The sequence below is a fragment of the Saccopteryx leptura genome, chromosome 5 (assembly GCF_036850995.1).
Source record: "Saccopteryx leptura isolate mSacLep1 chromosome 5, mSacLep1_pri_phased_curated, whole genome shotgun sequence".
NCBI classification, from domain to species: domain Eukaryota; kingdom Metazoa; phylum Chordata; class Mammalia; order Chiroptera; family Emballonuridae; genus Saccopteryx; species Saccopteryx leptura.
Genome location: NC_089507.1, coordinates 51,303,365 through 51,328,453, shown reverse-complemented (window position 1 = coordinate 51,328,453; position 25,089 = coordinate 51,303,365). Strand labels below are relative to the sequence as shown.

The window sequence follows — 25,089 nt, the reverse complement described above, 5'->3', positions numbered from 1 at the left end:
GCCGTTTGACTCAGTGGTAGAGTGTTGGCATGGCATGTGGTAGTCCTGGGTTCAATTCCTAGTCTGGGCACACAGGAGAAGCAACCATCTGCTTCTCTCCTCCTCTCTCTCACCCTTTTCCTTCTCTTTCCCTTTTGCAGTCAGAGGTTTGACTGGTTTGAGCATTGGTTTAGGGCACTAAAGATAGCTCAGTTGATTCAGACATTGGCACCAGATGGGGTTGGCCAGGTAGATCCCAGTCAGGGTATATGTGGGAGTTCATCTCACTATGTCCCCTCCTCTCACTGAAAATATATAAATACTTTTTTTAAAAAGTTTATTTGAGCCAATAACTGAATCTGTCCAAGATCAAGATCAATATTAATGTAAACATGCTCAGGGCAAAAGCAATTTATGCATTTAGGAAAAAAGAAAAAAACATAAGAAGTTACATGAAATCCATTAGTGCTAAACTAAGGAGGTGAGAAAAAGCAAAGTGGAAGTGAAAGGCAGAATATCTAGAATTGAATAAAAATAAAATGGAGGCCCTGGCCGATTGGCTCAGCGGTAGAGCGTCGGCCTGGCGTGCGGGGGACCCGGGTTCGATTCCCGGCCAGGGCACATAGGAGAAGCGCCCATTTGCTTCTCCACCCCCCCCCTTCCTCTCTGTCTCTCTCTTCCCCTCCCGCAGCCAAGGCTCCATTGGAGCAAAGATGGCCCGGGCTCTGGGGGATGGCTCCTTGGCCTCTGCCCCAGGTGCTGGAGTGACTCTGGTCGCGGTAGAGCGACGCCCCAGAGGGGCAGAGCATCGCCCCCCGGTGGGCAGAGCGTCGCCCCTGGTGGGCGTGCCGGGTGGATGACGGTGGGGCGCATGCGGGGGTCTGTCTGACTGTCTCTCCCCGTTTCCAGCTTCAGAAAAAAAAAAAAAATTAAATAAATAAATAAATAAATAAATAAATAAATAAATAAATAAATAAATAAAATGGAGAGATAATCATTTTTTACATTGGTAGGTACAGAATGGTTAACAATGAATATTTATAGTAAATACAGCTGGCATGTGGGTAGTAAGAGAGGTTTGTGATCATTGTGCTTGGTGCTTGCGGTCCTGCCTCCAGAAAGTAGTCTGGTATTTCAGAGGTATGTTATCCTAGATGCATAAGAACAGTGGACAGGTCCATTTAGGGTACAGATCAACCTTTTACTAAGGCAGCTATAGGCCTGGGATAAGAGAACTCACCAGGACCTGCCCAGTTAGAAATTTATGATCAGATTGTCCTGTGTGATTACTTTGGGTCACTGAGCTTGATAGGTTTATTATGTGGCCCCTTGACACTGTCATGTCTGCTGTGTAGCCCCTTTATGATTCACACTCACAGCCCTTAGAATGGTTCCTATCATTTCCTCCACTAAAATGCTGTAGCTTCCCCACCTTATCTTCCATTGTCACTTTGTAAAATATTTGTCATCAGGAAATTCCAATTTATCCTGACCAGGCAGTGGTACAAGCTATAAAGTGTTGGTTTGGGATGCTGAGGACCCAAGTTTGAAACCTTGAAGTTACCAGATTGAGCACAGGCTCATCAGCTTGAGTGCAGGATCACTGGCTTTAGTGTAGGATCCTAGACATGACACCATGATCGCTGCCTTGAAGTCCAAGGTGGCTGGCTTGAATCAAAGATTGCTGACTTTAGCAAGGGTCACTCGCTAAGCTGGAGCCAGTCAAGGCACATATAGACAGCACTCAATGAACAGCTAAGGTGCCTCAACTATGAGTTGAAACTTCTCTTTTCTCTCCCTTCCTGTCGGTCCCTGTCCATCTCTCTTTCTTTCTCAAAAAAAAAAATTCCAATTTAAATGGTATTCATCTATGAATACCCAAATAAAAATATACTTCTCCAATTCTATGACATTTATTTGAAACATAAGTATGACATTTCAAAAAATGTTCATGGGAATGACTCACTTAGGGAAAGACCATAACTCCCTTTCATTATTGGCATCTCTGTGTTTCTCCTTAGCTATAAAGAGAATGCTATAAAATTATCAAGAATTCACCATGACCAGCCAGTGAAGTCTCTAGATCAGGCCATCTTCTGAATCGAGTTTGTCATGTGCCACAAAGAAGCCAAACACCTGCGGCCAGCCTCCCTAGACCTCACCTGGGTCCAGTACCACTCTTTGGATGTGATTGAGTTCCTGCTGGCCTGTGTAGCAACTGCTATATTTTTTTATCACAGAACGTTGCCTGTTTTATTGTCATAAATTTTCTAAAACCAGAAAGAAGCAAAAAAGAGAGTAGCTGTTTCTGAGGCCTGAAGCTGATGTGCCTCATAGACGGGGCCCATTCCAATTATTTCAGCAAAATGAAGTGTGATACAAAGGCCCTGCCTCCTTCACAAAATGACTTTTCACAATTTAGCTTCTCAGATCAAAATTTGTTTTCATTGTGTTAACTATCTCTCTAAGAGATAAATATATTGATGACAATGAAAAAAAAAACTTGGGAAAAATAAAATAATTAAAAATTATATGGCTAAATATTGAATTTCATTATTCTGAATCAAAAGTTATACCAAAAATTTTTGGTTCATGTTTTTTCTTTTGAATCCATATAAATTTTTGCAATATGTGTTCTATATCTTTGAAGTATTCCATTAGTATTTTAATTGATTGCCTTGACTCGGGCCCTAGAGTTCAGTGAAGGCAAAAGAGCAAACATTTATACCGGTTCCCACTTTGCCTTCTTACTCTGGAAGTCCATAGGGCAATATACAAGGAAAGAAGGCTCCTGACACCCAGGGACAAGGACCTCAAATACCCAGGAGAAATTTTCCAGCTTCTAGAAGCAGTCTGGAAGCTGAAACAAGTAGCAGTGGCCCACTGCCATAGACACAGAGGGGAAGAACAACAGAAGCCTAAGAAAACATGAGAGCAGATGCAGAGGCAAAGAGAACTTCCACTCTGCCCTACCACAAGGATACCACAAGGCCTTTCTCATCCCATGAGCCCTAGATCTTACACCCAAATATTGTGAGGGAGAAAATTGTTGATTGAAAAAAGAAGGAACAAAAGAATTGAAAGATGGCTGGATGCAACTGCCAGATAGTAGAGTTGTTCTCTCCCACCTATTGGAACCAGCAGTAGTCCAGGCTTTACACACTGCCACCCATATGGGACAAAAAAGAGCTAAAAACCTTCTAGAAAGGTATTTCTACATCCCTCTCCTAGTAACCTTAGCCGAGAAGGTCAGCCTGCACTGACCAATTTGCTGCCAGAACAACACAAAACAAGGACCTTCAGTGCCCCCCTGTATCCAGTCCTACAGGCAGCCTTCTTTGAAGATGCACAGGTAGACTTCATTGAGATGCTCAAAATCCAGGGCTACCAGTACCTGCTGGTGCTAGTAAGCATCTATTTAGGATGGTTAGAAGCCTACTCCACTCAGACTGAAAAGGCTAGAGAAGTAACCAGGACGTTGCTCAGAGAAGTTATTCCAAGATTTGGACTGCCGCTTTGGATAGGCTCTAACAACAGTCTTGCCTTTTGGCTAAAGTAGTGCAAGAGAATGCTCAAGCCCTGAACACCACAAGGAAACTTCACGAGGTATACAAACCTCAAAGTTCCGGAAAGGTGGAACACATGATTAGAGCTTTAAAGTTAGGGCTCAGCAAGTTTTGTCAGGAAACAGGTCTTAAATGGGTACAAGCTTTACCTGTGATTCTGTTCAAAATTCAGTGTACCCCATCCAAAAACACTGGGTACTCCTCACTTTATGAAATATCATACAATAGGCCTCCCCCAATATTATGTAGTTAGCCAGGGACCCACCGAGAACTAGGAAGAAGAAATGCACAGGCAATTAGAGGCTTTAGGCAAAGTAGCCTGTACCATATCCAAGTGGATACTAGATAGGTCTCTGATCAGTTTGTTTGCCCCTGTCCATTCTTTTTCCTCAGGAGACCAGGTATGTGTCAAGGATTGGAATCCAGCTCCCCTCAGACCCAGGTGGAAAGGACCCTACACAGTGATTCCAACCACTCCTACTGCTGCCAAGGTAGAAGGCATACCTGCCTAGATTCACCATAGCCAGCTGAAGCCTGTGGCCCCTGCAGAGACACACTTGTAGACAGCAGAAGCAGACCCCACCAACCCTTGTAAGTTGACCCTGAGAAAGACAACATGCCCTGATCCAGCCATAAACCAGAAGCTGGCTGGGCCATGCATGGCTGAAGCTTGAGGAACTTCATCATGGGGCTCCTTATAATTGGACTTTGGGGAGGGAGGGGAACTAGGGAAAAGGACTGTGGACTATGTATCCATATTATCAAAGAAGGTTAAAAGGTCTCCACCACCTTGCTTTCCTATAGCTTCTATGAGTGTATGGGAACTCAGACTCAATATTCAATGTGTGACCCAGGGAATAACCAGCCTTATGTCTGTTATAATCCTAAGAATCCTACCACAATAGTATTTGAAATAAAAGTAGCAGCAGGAGGATGGGGAAAATGAATAGTACCAACAATAGCCCAGACCAAAGTTAAAGAAAACCCCAGTCAATTTACACTAAAGTTTGATGCATAGGCAGCCATGAGCCAGGTGCCATGGGCAGAGGGAAGGACTTGTGGACCTCTTAGCTGGGAAAGAAGTTACAGGGTAGAAGAAAAATATATATGCTTATAAAGTTTCACCTGGGAAACCATTTGTTCACAATTATCATGTGTCTTATAGTCAACCTGGGATAAAGATAGCTCCAAGAAAAGGACAGTATACCTGAGAAATGAACAGCCCTGTCAAACTGCACCACCCATGGGTGCAATCCCTTAGAGCTAGTTATAATCAATCCTCTAGACCCCCACTGGAAGAATGATGAGATATTAACCCTTGGTATTAATGGAGCTTGCCTACACCCCTACGGTCAGGTTGTCATCCAAAGCCAGGTGTATAACCACTGAGCCCGAGCCTTCCAAGTATACGTCTTTATATGAAGAAACAACTAAGCTCCTGAACCCACCACCCCAATCTAGTAAAGACTTGTTCCTCAGGCTATCAGAAAGTATAGCTTATTCCCTAAATAACACCTCTTGCTATGTGTGCAGAGGTAACCTAGTAAGGGATCAATGGCCATGGGAAGGAAGCCAAGGAACTGGTTTCCACTGAAGCTTTGCCTAATGCCACAGCCCCCTAGATCTCTGATGACAGTCAGTGGATTTTGAAACATACTATCATAGGGCAGTACTTTGAATATTTTTTTGCCATTCCCTTCTGGCCTCAAGTGTTTCTGTTGAGAAGTCAGATGTCATCATTACGGGGGCTCCTTTGTAGGTGATAGCCTTTTTTTCTCTAGCAGCTTTTAATATTGTCTCTTTATCTCTTAGCTTTGGTGTTTTAATTATGATGTGTCTTGTTGTAGATTTCTTTGGGTTTCTCTTTAATGGAATTCTCTGTGCTTTTTGAACTTGTGTGAGTTTTTTCTACAACAATTTAGGAAACTTTTCAGTTATGATTGGATTGAACATAGCCTCTATACCTTGTTCTTTCTCTTCTTCTTCAGGAACCCCTATGATGCAGATGTTATTTCTTTTTATGTTGTCACAGAGCTCTCTTAAGAGTTTCCTCAGACTTTTTGAGTCCCTTCTCATTTTGCTCTCTACTTCTGTGCCTTTGTTTACCTTAACTTCTAACTTGCTGATTCGATCCTCAGCTTCATCCAACTTGCTTTTAATTCTTTCCATTGAGGTCTTCATTTTTGATACTGTATTTGTCATTTCTGACTGATTCTTTTTTATTATTTCAATGCCCTTTTTTGTATTTGCTATGTCTTTATTTAGGTGTCTGTAATGACCATCTATTGTTGTTCTAAGCTATTTGACCATCCTAACAATCATTATTTTAAACTCTGCATATGATAATTTGATTATATCTGACTCATTCAAGTCCTTTTCTGGGAATTTCTCTTGATTCATTTGGGTTACATTTCTCTGCCTTCCTATTCTGTCTGTGTATAAGAAGGGTGCAGCCACTGGAGTCCAATGGGTGTGGCCTCTATGTTTTCTAGGTGTAATCTGTCTGCAGCCCGCCACCCCCTCTGGCACTGCCTTGTGTGTTCCCGCATGGGCGTTGCTGGCACCAGCTTACTGCAGTAGTCATTGCGGTTTCCACAGGAGGGGCTGTGTTCACGTGCCTGATCCACAAGCCTACACAGGTCTCGGTCTTTACCCCACCCTCGTAAGTGGAGCTGCACACTGCACTGGGGTCGTAAGCCTCTGCACCGCAGGTAGATATGCACACCCATGTCTGCTTTTTCCCAGGTCTTCACCCCACCCCTGTGAGTGGAGCTGCACTTGCACGCTGGCTGCTTGCCCAGGATCTGCGTGCCTGGCAGGACGGCATGCCAGAGTTCAGCCACGGGTCTCTTTAGTTCCCCAGCTTTCACCTTTCCCCTGTGGGTGGCACTGCAAGCAGGACCACTCTTGTTTACCTGACTCGCACCTGGATTGGATCGCTTTTGTGGGCCCCTTCCATCTTTGCCGGGTGAGACTTAGCACACGCCAGGACTCAGTCATGGCTGGCCTGGCTTCCACCCCCGCTGATGGGACCGCTGCCCACGCTCCAGCAAGCCCTCAGCAATGTGGGTGAGGCGCTGTTGCTCAAACCTCAGCACTCAGTACTGTATCTCTGAAGACTTCCTCCTTCTAAGTGACTCTGCTCTAAGTACAGCAGAGGAATTTGTTTGGCTGGTGTCCTGCTTCCCTTTGCTGATATTGCTGGTTCCAGGGAAAATATTTACTTCAGATTTGGGAAGTGACTCGTACCAGGGGTTAGGGTGGCTGTCTCTCAAAATGTTTCTCCCTGTGTCTTCTAGATTAAACTCTCTTCCTGCTACTCGGTCCTCTCAACTCTCCCCATCCCCCAGAGTCCCAGGTAGAGGTTATGAAAGAAGTTTTCTGTGTGGTCACTTTAAGAAGAATCTTGGGTCTGAGAAATCTGTCTCTCGCTCACAAACAGTATCCTGACTTGTTTTGTAGCTAGACACTGTCCATACGCTTCTTCTAGGCTCTGGGGCTGCAGGCTGGGGCTTTGTTCCTGCGGCCCAAGACCCTCACCTTTCCTCTATACTCACTTCCCACCATGGGAGTCCCTCTGGGTTGCTGTTTGCTCCCGGGAGCTGGGCAACCCTCTACACATTTCTGCTTTTCCTACCATCTCAGTGTGGCTTCTTCAGTGTTCCTTGGTTAAAGGGTCCTCTTAGTTTAGTCCAAAGTTGCTTTTTCCAGATGATGGTTCTTAAAATTAGCTTGTAATTCACTTTAGTTCTGGGAGGTGGGAGTTGGTAGTCCACCTCCTCCATTGCCATCTTGCCACCTAACAGCTTTTTAAGAGTCTTAAAAGCACAGTCCCTTTCCAGCCCCTACTCTATGGGGTTTTTTTTTTCTCTCCTCTTTGTAATTTCACAGAGGGGTTTGGCCAGTACTACAAAGTTGGAGATACATAAACAGCATAATTCTACTACACCCAGGAACTCTCTAACTTGTCTCCTCATGGTGGGGACCGGGACACTATGAATAACCCATTTTGTTCCACTTCTAGCTTCTTCTCCCCCTGCTGGAGATTAAATCTCAAGTATTTTACTTGCCTTTGGCAGATTTGCACCTTCCTCTTCAAGACCTTGTATCTATTCTTTCTCTAGATGACCTACAAGCTTTTCGGTTCCTCAAGCACATCCTTGGAGTCTCGTGACCCAGCAACAGATCATCCACACACTAAAGGAGGACACGTCCAATGTTCTGTGCAGGAAACTACTGGAGGTCCTGAGCAAGGCCCTCCCCTAGATGGTGGGGGAGTTTTTGAACCCTTGTGGGAGCCTAGTCCAGGTGTACTGCACCTTTGCCCCAGTAGACAGGTCCTTGAATTGGAAAGAAAACAGTTCCTGGGTTTCAAGAGCCAGTCTTATACTGAAGAAGGCATCTTTCAAGTCTAAGCAAGTGAAGCAGGAGACTCAGGCAGAAAAGAGGCTTAGGATAGTGTAAGGTTTTGGTACTGTCAGGTGAAGAGTCACTGCTGCCTCAGTAATGACTCTCAAGGCTTGTATTGGCTGATAATCACTGGTTCCTAATTTTCTGACAGGAAGCAAAGGAGTATTCCAGGCATAATAATGCTGTGCTCCTTGAGCCTTTGTAAATGAACCCGATTCCTTCCAAGCCTTCTCTAGGAATTGGGTATTATTGTTTCTGAATGACAGGCAGTGCCTCAGGCTTCAACTCTATCTGCACTGGCACTTGGTTTATTGCCAGCCTGGAAGAATTATCCTCAGCCCATAGTCCAGACCATTTTGGGGCCAGTCTCTGGGCAGCTTCCCAGAGACAGTAGCAAAAATAATTTATTCCTCCTCTCTGGGGATGGTTAGAGTTTGAACTAGCCTAGGCTTAGGCACCTGCTAGCCTAGCCAGCCATTGCCAGAAAGAAAATATATTGTAGCCCTTTTTTAACTTAGCAGATCATGTCCAAACAAAGGCACTGGACAGTCAGACATGTACAAAAACTTCATAACTTCATAACGTCCTATATTACATTGATGGGGTGGCAGAATGCCTGTTCTGCCTGTTTTCCTGTGGCTTCTACAATGTCCACTCTATATGTGGAGAGTGGCTCTAATGGCCAGTTCACCACCAAGTGTTCAGCCCCTGAATTAAACAGGAAGTCCATCTGTTGGCCTCCTACTATGATACAGACTATAGACTCATTGGTGGCCTCTGAGTCCGGTTACCCTCAGTCCAAGAGGGATTCCCCAGTTACATTGAACAGTGTGCCACCCTTTGGAAGCAGGTGGCAAGCACGCCTCCTCCTTGCCTCAGTTGGGACATTCATTTGTCCAATGACCAGTTCCCTGGAAAATGGCACACTGATCATGCCACAAGGGGCTCCTGCCTGACCTTTCTTTCTCTTGCCTGTCTTCTTTTTATTTTCAAATGAGGGAGGCTTTTCTTTGCCCTTGTGCTGAAGGGCAGCAGCTATGAGCTCAGCCTTATTCTTCACTTGGCACTCATCCTCATGCCTGCTTGCAACTTCTCTGTTGACAGACCTTATTGGCTACTTCCAGGAGTGAAAAATGTTCACCCCAACTAAACCTGCTAATTTCTGAAGCTTTCTTTTTATATCTCCTGCACTCTGGCTGACAAAGGCCATATTAAGCATTCTTAGGTTTTCTGGACTTTCTGGATCAAAGGGGGGTATAAATCCTATAGGTCTCTCATAACCCCTTGTAAAAGTCACCCAGACTTTTGTCATTCCTTTGCAAAGTTTCTGCCATTTGTTGATATTAATGGCCTCTGGCTTCCCTTACAGAGGCCTTGGAGGAGAGCCTCTCTGCATTTCCTGAGCCATGTCAGGCCTTCCTCTACATGTGGATTCCATTTAGGATCCTCTCCTGGCATCTGGATGCTCACATATTTCTGGGGATTCTCATATTCCTTAGAAATGTACACCTCTAGCCATTTAGTCATCACCTGTATTATTTGCCATCTTTCCTCCATGTTGAACAAAGAGCAATTGATGGCAATTCTACCATGTGGGATTGTGGGTCTATTAAGGCCTGAGGCTTTTCTATATAAGAAGGAGTGTGGTGCTTCCAATTAAGGAGGTCAGTGGTGGTAAAAGGTTGGTACACCAGCACCTGCCATTCTACCATGCACCCCTGTTTGTTTATCACTGTGTTCCACTCTTCTCTCAGAGGCATCTGCACTCTGGCCACTGTCTTTGAGTGCAACCTCCCAGTTAGGGGAGGAGAGCCTGGACCTGGTTCTGCTGGAGCAGTGCGGGCCACCTTCAGTGAAGGCAAGTTTATGCTGGGACTTGATAGATCTGGTGATGAGTCAGTAGCAGTGTCTAGGGTAGATGGGGAGCCAGGTATGGAAGAGTAAAGCCTTGCCAGTACATTAGGTGGGGGAGCCAAAGTGTTTGTTTCTTCTGGATCACTAGGTGTTAAGCTTTCTGAAAATAGCGGCAGCAGTGACTCTCTGGGTTTGGGGAAATTCTTCCCTGTCTTTGCTATCAACACAACGGAAGCCTGACATTTTAGCCAAGGAGAAAGGTGCAATACCAGTGTGAACCCAGTGTCCATGTAGGGAAACTGGTCAGGGTGGCCAGTATCTCTAGTACCTACCCACCACACTTTCTGCACAAGGGACCTATCCAGGCTCCCTTCTGCTGGCTACCCCACCCTAAAAGTTGTCATTCTAGTTTACACAAGGTCCTCAATTTCCCTGGGGACATAGTAACTCTGTAATCCCCTGAGGACCCTTTCTTAAAGTTCTTGATCATCGTGACCTGGGTAGTAGGTTTTCCCTGTGAACCTCCCATTCCTCCCAGAGAAACACCAGTCATGCCACAAGAAGGGCTGGGGCATTAGGTAGAGGAAACTTGGAGGGGACACCATTTGCTTCGTCCATCACTAGCCACTCTCCTTGCGGAGTTAGCAGACCCTCTTGGCTTATGGCAGGCTGACATAAACCATCAGCATACAATTCTGCTTCTTAGCTATACAAGATGCCCTACAGAACCATAGTTCAGGACACAACACTCACTTCAGCCCTGTGAGAGAGGGTCAAAACCCTCTCCCACTGTTTGTCTCATTCACTCTCTTTCATACAACTTCCCACAACCTGTAGAGGGTGATGAGTCACCAGTCCTAACCTGTGTTGTGGAGAGTGATTAGTCATCACTCCTAACCTGTGGAGGGTGGTCAATCACTACTCTGGAGGATGATCAGGCCTCCTTTCTTCCCTGTGGGGCAGAACCTCAGCTAGATACTTGGTGCCCAGTAGGCCTTACAGTGGTTCTGATTCACGCTCATTTTCTCATTCCTCCTCTGTTGTCTGATCCTTGCTGTGACCAGCAGATGGTGTTTCCCCTTCTTTCCTGTGAGTCATCAACACAAGGAAACCCCTGGTGTACACTCAGTGGGAAGTTTGGAGGCAGTTTGAAGGTTCCCCAATGGGGTACCCAAAGTCCACCAAATGCGGGCGTCATTCCTCCTCACTTCCCAACCAGTAGTCTGTTGCAGGAAGCAACACCAATGGAGGAGACACTCGGACAACTTGATTAATAGAGAAAGGAGAATCTGTTAATAGATGGTGGAACACATGGAATAAGTAGCACGAAAGCAAGGGATCCCAGAATTAGATTTTCTTACAGGTTATATATACAGTATCCAAGCAATGGGTTTGTGATTCTTTTGTTTAAGGCAGGGGTAGTCAACTTTTTTTATACCTACCACCCACTTTTGTATATCTGTTAGTAGGAAAATTTTCTAACCGCCCACCGGTTCCACAGTAATGGTGATTTATAAAGTAGGGAAGTAACTTTACTTTATAAAATTTATAAAGCAGAGTTACAGCAAGTTAAAGCATATAATAATAATTACTTACCAAGTACTTTATGTCAGATTTTCTCTAAGTTTGGCAGAATAAATCTTTATAAAACAACTTACTATAGTTAAATCTATCTTTTTATTTATACTTTGGTTGCTCTGCTACCGCCCACCATGAAAGCTGGAATGCCACTAGTGGGCGGTAGGGACCCAGTTGACTACCACTGGTTTAAGACATCCCAGGACTCAAGAAAAGGAGAGGGAGAATTTAGGTGGGGTCAGCAATGGGGAAGGGGTTTCCATATCACATTTTGGATCTATATACAGATCCTGCTTTTCTTGCTTTGTGTTGCAAGTGGCTCTCAGCACCTATTTAGAGAACTATGGAATGCAGTTAATTTATAACTGAATGACTCAGTTATCCTTGCTGAATCCTTTCCCTTGTATTCTTTTGGTTTCTCTCCTCTCAAAGCAGAGGGGAGGCTTGCTCCCTCCTCAATACTACAATATATATAAATTTTTAAAATACTATGCTAAATGAAAGTCGCAAATCACAGAAATCCACATATTACATTATTCCATTTTCAGAAAATCCTCTGTTTAGTTAAGAAACACGTGACATTAATGATTAGACTGATATGGGGAGTAAAAGATTAAGGAGTTCCATGAAAAGTACAAAGATTTCACTTCTGCAGTAAAAATGCTCTTCACATAATCATCATGGAGGTAGCCCAATTCTGTGAACATACTATGAACTATTGCATTTAACATTTGAAATTCATCAATTGAATGCTATATAAATTACATGTTCAAAAAGTTTTATTTAACTGATAAAAACTTTTGAAACATTATCCAGGTAATCCTTTGTCAGCTATATATAGAAAAGCTTTATTTCTTTTTCTTCACAAAAAGAGATTATAGACAGTCACCCTCCCATCCTATAGTTCTCACACTCATCTCTAATACATTATACCACACAGGGCTATTAAAAGTTGACTCTTACCTGGATAATAGCACAGTATAGACATTACAAACTGTGTATAAAAAAAAGAGGTCACTTATCATATGATTATTTCGCTTGCCATAAAATGTATTACTTTGAGATATAGGGGTTATATTTTAACTTTCTGTTTGATTTCTACTTTCAGATGAACATGAACTGTACCAGAGGACAAATCTATTTGAAAAGAAGTATTTGATCTATCAAGATGTCTATGAAGTGGATTTCAGTTCTGCTGCTGCTACAGCTGAGCTGTTTCATTAGCCCTGCGTGTTGTGGAAAGGTGCTGGTGTGGCCCACAGAATACAGCCATTGGATCAATATGAAGATAATCCTGGAAGAACTCGTCCAGAGAGGCCATGAAGTGACCGTTCTGACATCATCAGCTTCAATTCTTGTTGATCCCAAAAAACCATCTGCCATTAAATTTGAGATTTATCCTACATCTTTAACAAAAGATAATTTTGAGGGTATTTTCATGCAGATGATCTCTATGTGGACAGATCTGCCAAAGGAAACAGTTTGGATTTACTTTCCCGTAATGCAAAAACTCTTACAGGAATATTCTGATTGCATTCAAAAGCTGTGTAAAGATGCAGTTTTGAACAAGAAACTTATGACAAAACTACAAGAATCAAGGTTTGATGTCATTCTTGCAGATGCCATTGGACCCTGTGGGGAGCTGCTGGCTGAGCTACTTGACATACCTTTGGTGTACAGTCTCCGTGGCACTGCTGCTTACACCTCTGAAAGGCACAGTGGAGGACTTCCATTCTTTCCTTCTTACATACCCATTATCATGTCAGAATTAAGTGATCGAATGACATTCATGGAGAGGGTAAAAAATATGATGTATGTCCTTTATTTTGACTTCTTGTTTGAATCATTTAATCAGAAGAAGTGGGATCAGTTCTACAGTGAAGTACTAGGTAAGTCATTTTTTTTACTTGGCAGCATAAAATCCTAATGTTTCTAGTACCTTGGAAGGTGAGTTTGCATAAATACAAAGTCAAAAGAATTTGTTTTTTATGAGTAAAATGATAAAATAAAATTATAAAATTATCTCTCATTTTCACAGATATTATGGAAATGCTTAAATTATAGGGTCATTGAGGAACTGTTTCATCTCATGTAGCTTAGTGTGATTTAAAAACGGAACGTTTTGCCATATTATCTGAAGGAATGTTTCACAATAGAAAGGTAGAGTGGCCCTATGCCACACTTAGGAACCTAAAATTTGAGGTTTCTAATGGTTTCACTCCCTTTCACAAAATGCTCACAAATCATCTGTTTAAAAACTGAAAAATTTTGTTGACAGTGAACATGAAAGTAAGTGAAAACTCTCCCTTTATTAAAGACAATATGAGCCATAATTTAGAAGAGCATACCTATATACATACTTTTTGAAAATATTCTAGCTGTCTTACCACATTTTTTATTAATGCACAAGTATTATTAAGCTCATAACATGAACCAAATGCAATACCAGGAATTAAACCACACTCTCAAAGACTCAGTTTATGAGAAATCTAAAATCAAGGAAATAGTTAGCTAAATTGTAGTAACTATACTAAATATTCTACAGATAGTGTTTCCAGAGTTATAGAGGAATTAATTAATTGAGGAATTCAAATAATTCTTTTAAAATGCATTGGTAGCCTGACCTGTGGTGGTGCAGTGGATAAAGCGTCGACCTGGAAATGCTGAGGTAGCCAGTTCAAAACCCTGGGCTTGCCTGGTCAAGGCACATATGGGAGTTGATGCTTCCAGCTCCTCCCCCCCTTCTCTCTCTGTCTCTCCTTTATCTCTCTCTCCCTCTCTCTCCCTCTCCTCTCTAAAATGAATAAATAAAATTTAAAAATTTTAAAAAAGAGTGACGTCACGGAAATGGCGCCGTGAGCAGCGCGTCCGACAGATCTCCCCAAAATCACAACAAATTTATCAACTAGAAACAGGAAAATTTATCTTCGGAGCAAACTGAAAGCAAAAGGACTGTTATCACTCGAATCTGAGAGACGAGGGTGTGGAGGAAGCTACCGCAGGGACGTTCATTCAAGCCGCGAGAAAGTGCGCCTGTGGTAAGTCATCCCGCACTCGGAAGCCGCCGCCGGCCACCGCCGCCGCCGCCGCCGCCGCCAGCTGCCGCCGCCAGCCTCCGCAAGCAGCGCCCGGGTCGGTTGCAGGGCGAGCGGCAAGCAGCCGCTGGCGCGCTCCCGGTCTGGTTGCAGACCGAGCATTGCAGACCGAGCACCGCTAACGTTCCCAGCGGCCCGCGCACAGGGAGCGGGAGAGGCCCCAGGGCGGTATTCCCTACTTGGGAGATTCTCTCCGTGGGCGGGGCACCTCACCCAGCCATTCAAGCTAACAATCAAGCGTTGGGGGAAGGGCGCGCGCAGGCAGCCTGAAATACCTTCGGGAGCACAGCTGCGACCCAATTACTAAAATTAACTTAACCCGTGAAATCTGCGCACCCTCGGTTCTAATTGATAAGATCTCTCTCAGTTCACCGACCCAAGACAAGAGGCGTGATATTTTTTGGTGCCTCTCGCTAAAGGGGCGGGGGCAACTTCTGATTGATAGAGCCTCCATATTCAGGGATAAACGCTAATAAGAAGGACTTGGCAGATAATAAGATCTATACCACACTAGTCGCAAGCAGAGACTAGTGCCTCTTCTTACCGGCCAAAACAGGCTACAAAGAGTGGAAAGCCTGGGTTGAGAGGTCCAACGGAATGCTAGGCGCTGAACAATCACCTTGACAACAATTGACTCCCACCCCCGCCTGATTACACTGGAGGCCCTGACTGTCAGAGCCCTTCCCAGAGCCTTGCACTGAGTGGGGATAGAGTGGGGATTTCCCAGCTCTTTGAGTCTCTTACTCCCCAGGCAGAAGCAGTGGCAGCCTTGTGGCTGGATCGCCAGGCTGCTGGTTCGGGAGGGGGGGACTGGGAGAGAGAATCCACGAAGGCGAACTCTCTCGTTGTTAGACCCTGCAGACGCCGGCAGGCCTTGACTACCAACAAGACTAAAGCCAATTGTGTGACATTGCCATAGAACCCCATCAACTGCAAGTCCCTGCCTGGGTGTGGCGCAGGGGCAGGGCCTGGGGTGCAGAGTCGCCGACCGGGAAGAGGGAGAGAGGAGAAGGAGGAAGAGGTTGACATCTCAAAATCAGGAAAAATCCACAGACTTTGCAGCTTGTTCCACTGTTTGTTGGTTTTTTTGTTTGTTTGTTTGTTTTTGTTGTTGTTGTTGTTGTTTGTTCCTTCTATCTTATTGCCTTTATTTCCTCCACCTCAGTCCTTCTATTCTCTGCCCATCTTATGCTTCCCTTTTCTTGAACTACACTACCCATAAGTGTTACATTTTATTTCTCTTCTTCATCCTCACCCTCCTTTGGGGTTATACTCCAGGACACTTAATTCTCACTCTCTCCTCTTTTGTTTTTTTTTGCCTTATTTTGTCTTTTTCTCTTCCTTTTTTATTTCTTCCTTCGTTTTTCTCTTTTTCTTATTTTTTCCTTTCTATTCGTTTTTTCTTTTCTCATTTTACTTTCCTCCCATTTAATCCTCAATCACGAACAAATTAGTTAATTTGGGACTCAAGGTTTTTTTTGGCTCTATTTTTCTTTTTCGGTTTTGTTTTTGTTTTTTTCTGGTTGGTTTGTTTTTGTGGCATTTTGGGTCCTCCCAACCCAAGGTCTCCATTGTATTTGGTCTTTGCTCCACTTAATACAACGTATTTTTACTTATTATTTTTATTTTTTCTTCTTGATTATTCCTTTTTTTGTCCTTTTTTCTGGTTCCCTCTTGTCCCTCTCATTATATCTCTTGGTTGACCGTCACCCTCAGGCAGATCAACTTATGCTTGTTTAAGATTTTCTTCCTTTTTTTTATTTTTTTTTTATTTTTTTTATTTTTTATTTATTTTTTTATTTTTTGCCCCCTTGAACTCTTCACCGCAAACCAGGCCCTCCATTATAGGCACGATATTTCCCTGAGGAGGGGAGAGGAGGGAAGGAGAACAAAGAAAAGAAAAAGGGGGAAATAATAAATTCTTACTGCTTTTTTTTGTGGGGTGTTTTACCCTTTGTTTTTTTTTTTGTTTTTTTTTGTTGTTGTTTTTTTTTTGGGTTTTTTTTGTTGTTTTTTTTTGTTTTTTTTGTTTGTTTGTTTTTTACTTTTTACTCTTTATTAATTCTAATTAGTGCTATCAACAAGACCACCCTCAGATGCCAATAAGAAAGAGGAAATCGAATATTATGGATACAAAAAAAAGAGAGGTAACACAAATAGATGTGGAAAAATCTATGGAGAAAAGACTTAACATATTGGAAGCCTTGGAGCTAAATGACAGAGAATTTAAAATAGAAATCTTAAAAATACTCAGAGATATACAAGAAAACACAGAAAGGCAATATAGGGAGATCAGAAAACAACTCAATGAACACAAAGAATATATTACCAAGGAAATTGAAACTATAAAAACAAATCAAACAGAAATGAAAAACTCAATTCACGAACTGAAAAACGAGGTAACAAGCTTAGCTAGCAGAACAACCCAGATTGAAGATAGGATTAGTGAAATAGAAGACAAACAACTTGAGGCACAACAGAGAGAAGAAGAAAGAGACTCAAAAATAATAAAAAACGAGAAAGCCCTACAGGAATTATCTGACTCCATCAGAAAGAATAACATAAGAATAATAGGTATATCAGAGGGAGAAGAGAAAGAAAATGGAATGGAGAATATACTCAAACAAATAATAGACGAGAACTTCCCAAGCCTGTGGAAAGAACTAAAGCCTCAAATTCAAGAAGCAAACAGAACACCGAGTTTTCTTAACCCCAACAAACCCACTCCAAGGCACATCATAATAAAGATGACACAAACCAATGACAAAGAAAAAATTCTCAAGGCAGCCAGGGAAAAGAAGAGTACAACATATAAAGGAAGGCCTATTAGATTATCATCAGATTTCTCAGCAGAAACTCTACAAGCTAGAAGAGAGTGGACCCCAATATTTAAAGCCCTGAAAGAGAGGAACTTTCAGCCAAGAATACTATACCCATCAAAGCTATCCTTCAAGTAAGAAGGAGATATAAAAACATTCACAAATACAGAAAACATGAGAGAATTTATCACGAAAAAGCCCCCACTCCAGGAAATACTAAAGGGGGTTTTCCAACCAGATTCAAAGAACAAAAGAAAACAACACCACAAGTAACAGCTCCACCAAGAACACAATAAAACCAAACTTAAACTGTGACAACAAAGGAAAAAAAAAAGGGGGGGAGAGAATGGAGATTAACAGTAGCAAAGGACGATGAAGTGCAGAAATACTTATAAGATAGGGTACTACAATGAATATGGTAGGTACCCTTTTCATTACTTAATGGTAACCACCCTAGAAAAAACCACCACAAAAACACATGACTTAAAAAAGGTAGCAACAGAGGAAAGAAGTATGGAACACAAACAAACAGAAACAAATGATAGAAAAACAAAAGAGAAGAATCAAACTAGATACAAAACTAACAGAAAGCAATTTATAAAATGGCAGTAGGGAACCCACAAGTGTCAATAATTACACTAAATGTAAATGGATTAAACTTACCAATAAAAAGACACAGAGTAGCAGAATGGATTAAAAAAGAAAATCCAACTATATGCTGCCTACAAGAAACACATCTAAGCAACAAGGATAAAAACAAATTCAAAGTGAAAGGCTGGAAAACAATACTCCAAGCAAACAACACCCAAAAAAAAGCAGGTGTAGCAATACTCATATCTGATAATGCTGACTACAAGATAGCAAAAGTACTCAGAGACAAAAATGGTCACTTCATAATGATTAAGGGGACACTGAATCAAGAAGACATAACAATCCTTAATATATATGCACCAAACCAAGGAGCACCAAAATATATAAGACAGCTACTTATTGACCTTAAAACAAAAACTAACAAAAATACAATCATACTTGGAGACCTCAATACTCCACTGACGGCTCTAGATCGGTCATCCAAACAGAGAATCAATAAAGATATAGTGGACTTGAACGAAATACTAGAACACCTGGATATGATAGACATCTACAGGACACTTCATCCCGAAGCGACAGAGTATACATTTTTCTCTAGTGTACATGGAACATTCTCAAGAATTGACCATATGTTGGGCCACAAAGACAATATCAGCAAATTTAGAAAAATTGAAATCGTACCAAGCATATTTTCTGATCATAAAGCCTTGAAACTAGAATTCAACTGCAAAAAAGAGGGGGAAAAACCCACAAAAATGTGGAAACTAAACAACATACTTCTAAAAAATGAATGGGTCAAAGAAGAAATAAGCGCAGAGATCAAAAGATACATACAGACAAATGAAAATGAAAATACGACATATCAGAATCTCTGGGATGCAGCAAAAGCAGTAATAAGAGGAAAGTTCATATCACTTCAGGCCTATATGAACAAACAAGAGAGAGCCCAAGTAAACCACTTAACTTCACACCTTAAGGAACTAGAAAAAGAAGAACAAAGACAACCCAAAACCAGCCGAAGAAAGGAGATAATAAAAATCAGAGCAGAAATAAATGAAATAGAGAACAGAAAAACTATAGAAAAAATCAATAAAACAAGGAGCTGGTTCTTTGAAAAGGTCAACAAAATTGACAAACCCTTGGCAAGACTCACCAAGGAAAAAAGCACAGGACTCAAATAAATAAAATCCAAAATGAAAGAGGAGAGATCACCACAGACATCATAGATATACAAAGAATTATTGTAGAATACTATGAAAAATTATATGCCACCAAATACAACAATCTAGAAGAAATGGATAAATTCCTAGAACAATACAACCTTCCTAGACTGAGCCATGAAGAAGCAGAAAGCCTAAACAGACCAATCAGCAGGGAGGAAATAGAAAAAACTATTAAAAACCTCCCCAAAAATAAAAGTCCAGGCCCAGACGGTTATACTAGTGAATTCTATCAAACATTCAAAGAAGACTTGGTTCCTATTCTACTCAAAGTCTTCCAAAAAATTGAAGAAGAAGCAATACTTCCGAACACATTTTATGAGGCCAACATAACCCTCATACCAAAACCTGGCAAGGATGGCACAAAGAAAGAAAACTATAGACCAATATCTCTAATGAATACAGATGCTAAAATTCTAAACAAAATACTGGCAAACCGAATACAACAACATATTAAAAAAATAATACATCATGATCAAGTGGGATTCATCCCAGAATCTCAAGGATGGTTCAACATACGCAAAACGGTTAACGTAATACACCATATCAACAAAACAAAGAACAAAAACCACATGATCTTATCAATAGATGCAGAAAAGGCTTTTGATAAAATACAACACAATTTTATGTTTAAGACTCTCAACAAAATGGGTATAGAAGGAAAATATCTCAACATGATAAAGGCCATATATGATAAACCATCAGCTAACATCATATTAAATGGCACTAAACTGAAGGCTTTCCCCCTTAAATCAGGAACAAGACAGGGTTGTCCACTCTCTCCACTCTTATTTAACGTGGTGCTAGAAGTTCTGGCCAGAGCAATCAGACAAGACAAAGAAATAAAAGGCATCCATATTGGAAAAGAAGAAGTAAAGGTATCACTTTTTGCTGATGATATGATCCTATACATCGAAAACCCGAAGGACTCCACAAAAAGATTATTAGAAACAATAAACCAATACAGTAAGGTCGCAGGATACAAAATTAACATACAGAAGTCCATAGCCTTTCTCTATGCCAACAATGAAATATTAGAAAACGAACTCAAAAAAATAATCCCCTTCACGATTGCAACAAAAAAAATAAAATACCTAGGAATAAACATAACAAAGAATGTAAAGGACCTATATAATGAAAATTACAAAGCATTTTTAAGGGAAATCGAAAAAGATACAATGAGATGGAAAAATATTCCTTGTTCTTGGATAGGAAGAATAAATATAATCAAAATGGCCATATTACCCAAAGCAATATACAAATTTAATGCAATTCCCATCAAAATTCCTATGAGATTTTTTAAAGAAATGAAACAAAAAATCATCAGATTTATATGGAACTATAAAAAACCCCGAATAGCCAAAACAATCCTAAAGAAAAAGAATGAAGCTGGGGGCATTACAATACCTGACTTTAAACTATATTATAGGGCCACGATAATCAAAACAGCATGGTATTGGCAGAAAAATAGACACTCAGACCAATGGAACAGAATAGAAAGCCCAGAAATAAAACCACATATATATGGTCAAATAATCTTTGATAAAGGGGCCAACAACACACAATGGAGAAAAGAAAGCCTCTTCAACAAATGGTGTTGGGAAAACTGGAAAGCCACATGCAAAAGAATGAAACTCGACTACAGCCTGTCCCCGTGTACTAAAATTAATTCAAAATGGATCAAAGACCTAAATATAAGACCTGAAACAATAAAGTACATAGAAGAAGACATAGGTACTAAACTCATGGACCTGGGTTTTAAAGAACATTTTATGAACTTGACTCCAATGGCAAGAGAAGTGAAGGCAAAGATAAATGAATGGGACTACATCAGAATAAAAAGTTTTTGCTCAGCAAGAGAAACTGATATAAAAATAAACAGACAGCCAACTAAATGGGAAATGATATTTTCAAACAACAGCTCAGATAAGGGCCTAATTTCCAAAATTTACAAAGAACTCATAAAACTCAACAACAAACAAACAAACAATCCAATAAAAAAATGGGAAGAAGACATGAATAGACACTTCTCCCAGGAAGAGATACAAATGGCCAACAGATATATGAAAAAATGCTCAGCTTCATTAGTTATTAGGGAAATGCAAATCAAAACTACAATGAGATACCACCTCACCCCTGTTAGATTAGCTATGATCAACAAGACGGGTAATAGCAAATGTTGGAGAGGCTGTGGAGAAAAAGGAACCCTCATTCACTGTTGGTGGGACTGTAAAGTAGTACAACCATTATGGAGGAAAGTATGGTGGTTCCTCAAAAAACTGCAAATAGAACTACCTTATGACCCAGCAATCCCTCTACTGGGTATATACCCCAAAACCTCAGAAACATTGATACGTGAAGACACATGTAGCCCCATGTTCATTGCAGCACTGTTCACAGTGGCCAAGACATGGAAACAACCAAAAAGCCCTTCAATAGAAGACTGGATAAAGAAGATGTGGCACATATACACTATGGAATACTACTCAGCCATAAGAAACGATGACATCAGATCATTTACAGCAAAATGGTGGGATCTTGATAACATTATAAGGAGTGAAATAAGTAAATCAGAAAAAAACAAGAACTACATGATTCCATACATTGGTGGAACATAAAAACGAGACTAAGAGACATGGACAAGAGTGTGGTGGTTACCAGGGGTGGGGGGAGGGAGGACAGGGGGAGAGTTAGGGGGAGGGGGAGGGGCACAGAGAACTAGATAGAGGGTGGCGAAGGACAATCTGACTTTGGCCGAGGGGTATGCAACATAATTTAATGACAAAATAACCTAGACATGTTTTCTTTGAATATATGTACCCTGATTTATTAATGTCATCCCATTACCATTAATAAAAATTTATTTAAAAAAAAAAAAAATTTTAAAAAAAATAAAAAAATAAAATGCATTGGTAACTTTAGTAGCATTACAGAATAAACAAATGCAAGTTCAATTTCATAGTGGCTTGGGTTTCAACATTTTCTAAAATTGTGGTTGAACTGAGGTGATGTTAGAGAAAAAAGACTTACAATTTATCATGTGTAAATATATATATTTGCATATATATAGTTCATATATATAAACAACATAATATAAAATGGGAACATTATATAAATATGTTTGTATTGTCAAACCACAGTCATTTTAAAGAAATTTGGCTACATTATTTCACGCTTTTTTAAGAAAACTAAATGGTATATTCATAATTCAGTATTCACATTTCTTCAAACTTTTGGTTATTTTTTTCCCTTCAGGAAGGCCCACGACATTATCTGAGTTAATGGGGAAAGCCGAAATATGGCTCATTCGAACCTATTGGGATTTTGAATTTCCTCGCCCACTTCTGCCACATTTTGAATTTGTTGGAGGGTTCCACTGCAAGCCTGCTAAACCCCTGCCTAAGGTAAACCTATTCTTGTACGTTTTATGTTGATTACTTTGCACTTTCGGTAGGAATGATTTCGTGACTTTTATTCAGGACATCTGATCACACTGAGAACCATGTGGGAATTTGAATAAAGTGACCTGCCAATTAGAACTCATAGTTTTCTATACTGTTACAAGAATTTGACTGTCATTATCATTAAAGGATAAAGAAACATACTTGAGAGACTTTGGAAATAAGAATATTTAAATTAAGATTTCCATTAATTAACACATAAAGTATCAACCATTAATTTAAAAAATCATTATAAAGTGACTAGATAGTACAAGGGAAGTGGAATGGATATGCAGGGATGCAGTGCAGACACATTGTATGTTCCCACATATCAAATATTCTACTTGGAAAGATATAATATAAGCAAGTAATAAAAATAGTGAGAAAAGGATTATCATAAAGAAAAAACATAAGGCTACTATAATGCTTGAGATAATCCCACTGGACTGGATCATAGCACCTCAGGAGTGACAACAGCAATCTGGCATGAATGAATATAAGACATCCCTGTTTATGTCCTCATTCAAAAACAAAAATTTGTTATCTATCCATGACCAAGTGTGCCTCTGTGGAAGTTTGGGATCCAGCAACAAAGGCCAAGGCTCCTGGGAAGAGAGTCACACATTGCTCATCAGGTAATAGGCAGAAAAACTCCAGTACTGGCTGCGATACCCACAGGATATTGTGAATTGGTTCCTCCCCCTTGTGGCTGCCATTCAGCAGTACCTGCAGAGCCCAGACTTGGACAGCCACCTCTGGGTTAGAAACAGTGTGGGATTCAGCCAGTTCACACTGGTCTGGCATAACTGATACCTAACTTTTTGTTGAGTTCAGCGAACCGGTGTTAAAATGGCCCTTGTGATCAGGGTTCTCGCTAAAGTGGGTGTCTGGATAGTCACCCAAATGGAAATCACACATTTACATTCCTTACTCTTTTTTAATGTTTATCTGCTCAACAACATATTCTAAATGCCCTTAGTAATATTCATTACATATATAGGTGAAAAAAATAGCGGTGAGAATGACAATCAAGAGGCAATATGAAAATATCTTAAATCACCAATAGTTTTTTGTTTTTTTTTGGCCAGGTATTATTTAACATAATTCATTAATATTTATAAATTCTTTCTTATAACATAATCTAGGTTTGTGTATCTCCTTTATATTCTTATGGAAGTATTAAATGCATGAAATAATAAACTACCTTTCAGATATCTTTTTTATACTTAAAATGGTCACTAGGGGAAGAGAACTGGTTGTTAAATTATTAGAATCCCACCACTGATTTGAAGGCCTTTGAAAAGTCCATATTTCCAAAAATGTTCAGCACATTTTTGGAGCACAATATATATGTGTTTGCATGCATTGTTGAGGATGAGAGGAGAGTTCAACTTTGCCAGCAGTGTTCCTCCTCCAAGCCAGCAGCACAACTTAGGGCTATATGAGGCCATCATGGCTCTCACAGGGACAGGGAGAGCTGGTGAGCAGGTGCTGAGTTTCTCTGGTGTCCAGGATACTTCAAAGTGGTGCATTTCTCTGTCACAGCATCTGTAACTGGTGAGAGGGAGCAGGCAGGAGAGTGCCATGTGAGGTTCCCAGAGGACATTAAAGAGACACAGTCCCTCCTGACAGCATTCTGTACTCCATCAGGAAGCCTGACCACAAACCATGAAGGAAACCTCTCCTATAGATCCCCACCATGGGCCTGTGGGCACCAACAATGAACTGCATTCCTGCAACCCTGAGATCAGGATCCGCTGCCAGCTCCATGTACAAACTTCCAAGGGCAGCACAAGAGTGTGATTGTAGAAGACTAGGGTGCAAGAGCAGAATACAGGGCAGGGTTTGTCACCAAGGGAGAAACCATATTCTGGAGCTGTAGCACCACCATCGGGTCTGGTCCTTATAGGATGGAAGGAAATAAGTTGAAGAATTCTCCACATGAGTCTGCTAAAATGATCTACAAGAAAAAACAGAACCTTTTGCACTTTTGCTAGAAATGTAAAATTGGTGCAAACACTATGGAAAACAGTAAGGAGGTTTTTCAAGATATTAAAATAGAGCTATCATATGATCTAGAAATCCCACTTCAGAGAATTTTTCCAAAAATCAGAAAACCAGGATATCAAAAACATATCCCATGTTTATTGCATCATTATTCATAACAGCCAAAAAATGGGAGCAACTTAAGTGTTTGTCAACAGATAAATGGTAAAAACTTGCGAATTACACACAGACACAAAGACACACATGCATACACACACACACATACACATGCACAAGAACATTATTCAGCCACGAGAAAGGTATTCTATCATTTGGGACAACATAGTTGGACCATAAAGGCGTTATGCAAAGTGAGGTAAATCACACTGAAAGAGACAAATAATGATCGATATCATTTATATAAAAAATCTAAAGAAGGTAAAGTGCTAGAAACAGAGTAGAATGGTGATTACAATGAACTGATTCAAGTAAAATGGGTTTGAGAAGTTGACCAAAGGGTACAAACTTGTAATTGGAAGATAATTAAGTTC

General features: G+C 40.9%; 1 protein-coding gene and 1 pseudogene across 1 annotated transcript in view; both read left to right on the top strand.

The window, feature by feature from the left end:
- The window catches only part of LOC136406170 (UDP-glucuronosyltransferase 2B31-like), a 35,024-nt pseudogene extending 32,743 nt beyond the window's left edge, over positions 1-2,281 (top strand).
- A 10,216-nt stretch (positions 2,282-12,497) lies between these two features.
- Positions 12,498-25,089, top strand: part of LOC136406166 (UDP-glucuronosyltransferase 2B31-like) — a 40,473-nt gene continuing 27,881 nt past the window's right edge. The window contains exons 1-2 of the mRNA XM_066386029.1: positions 12,498-13,276; positions 22,368-22,516. Of these exons, the coding sequence (XP_066242126.1) occupies positions 12,556-13,276; positions 22,368-22,516 (870 nt within the window). The 5' untranslated portion in view covers positions 12,498-12,555. The remainder of the gene's footprint in view (positions 13,277-22,367; positions 22,517-25,089) is intronic.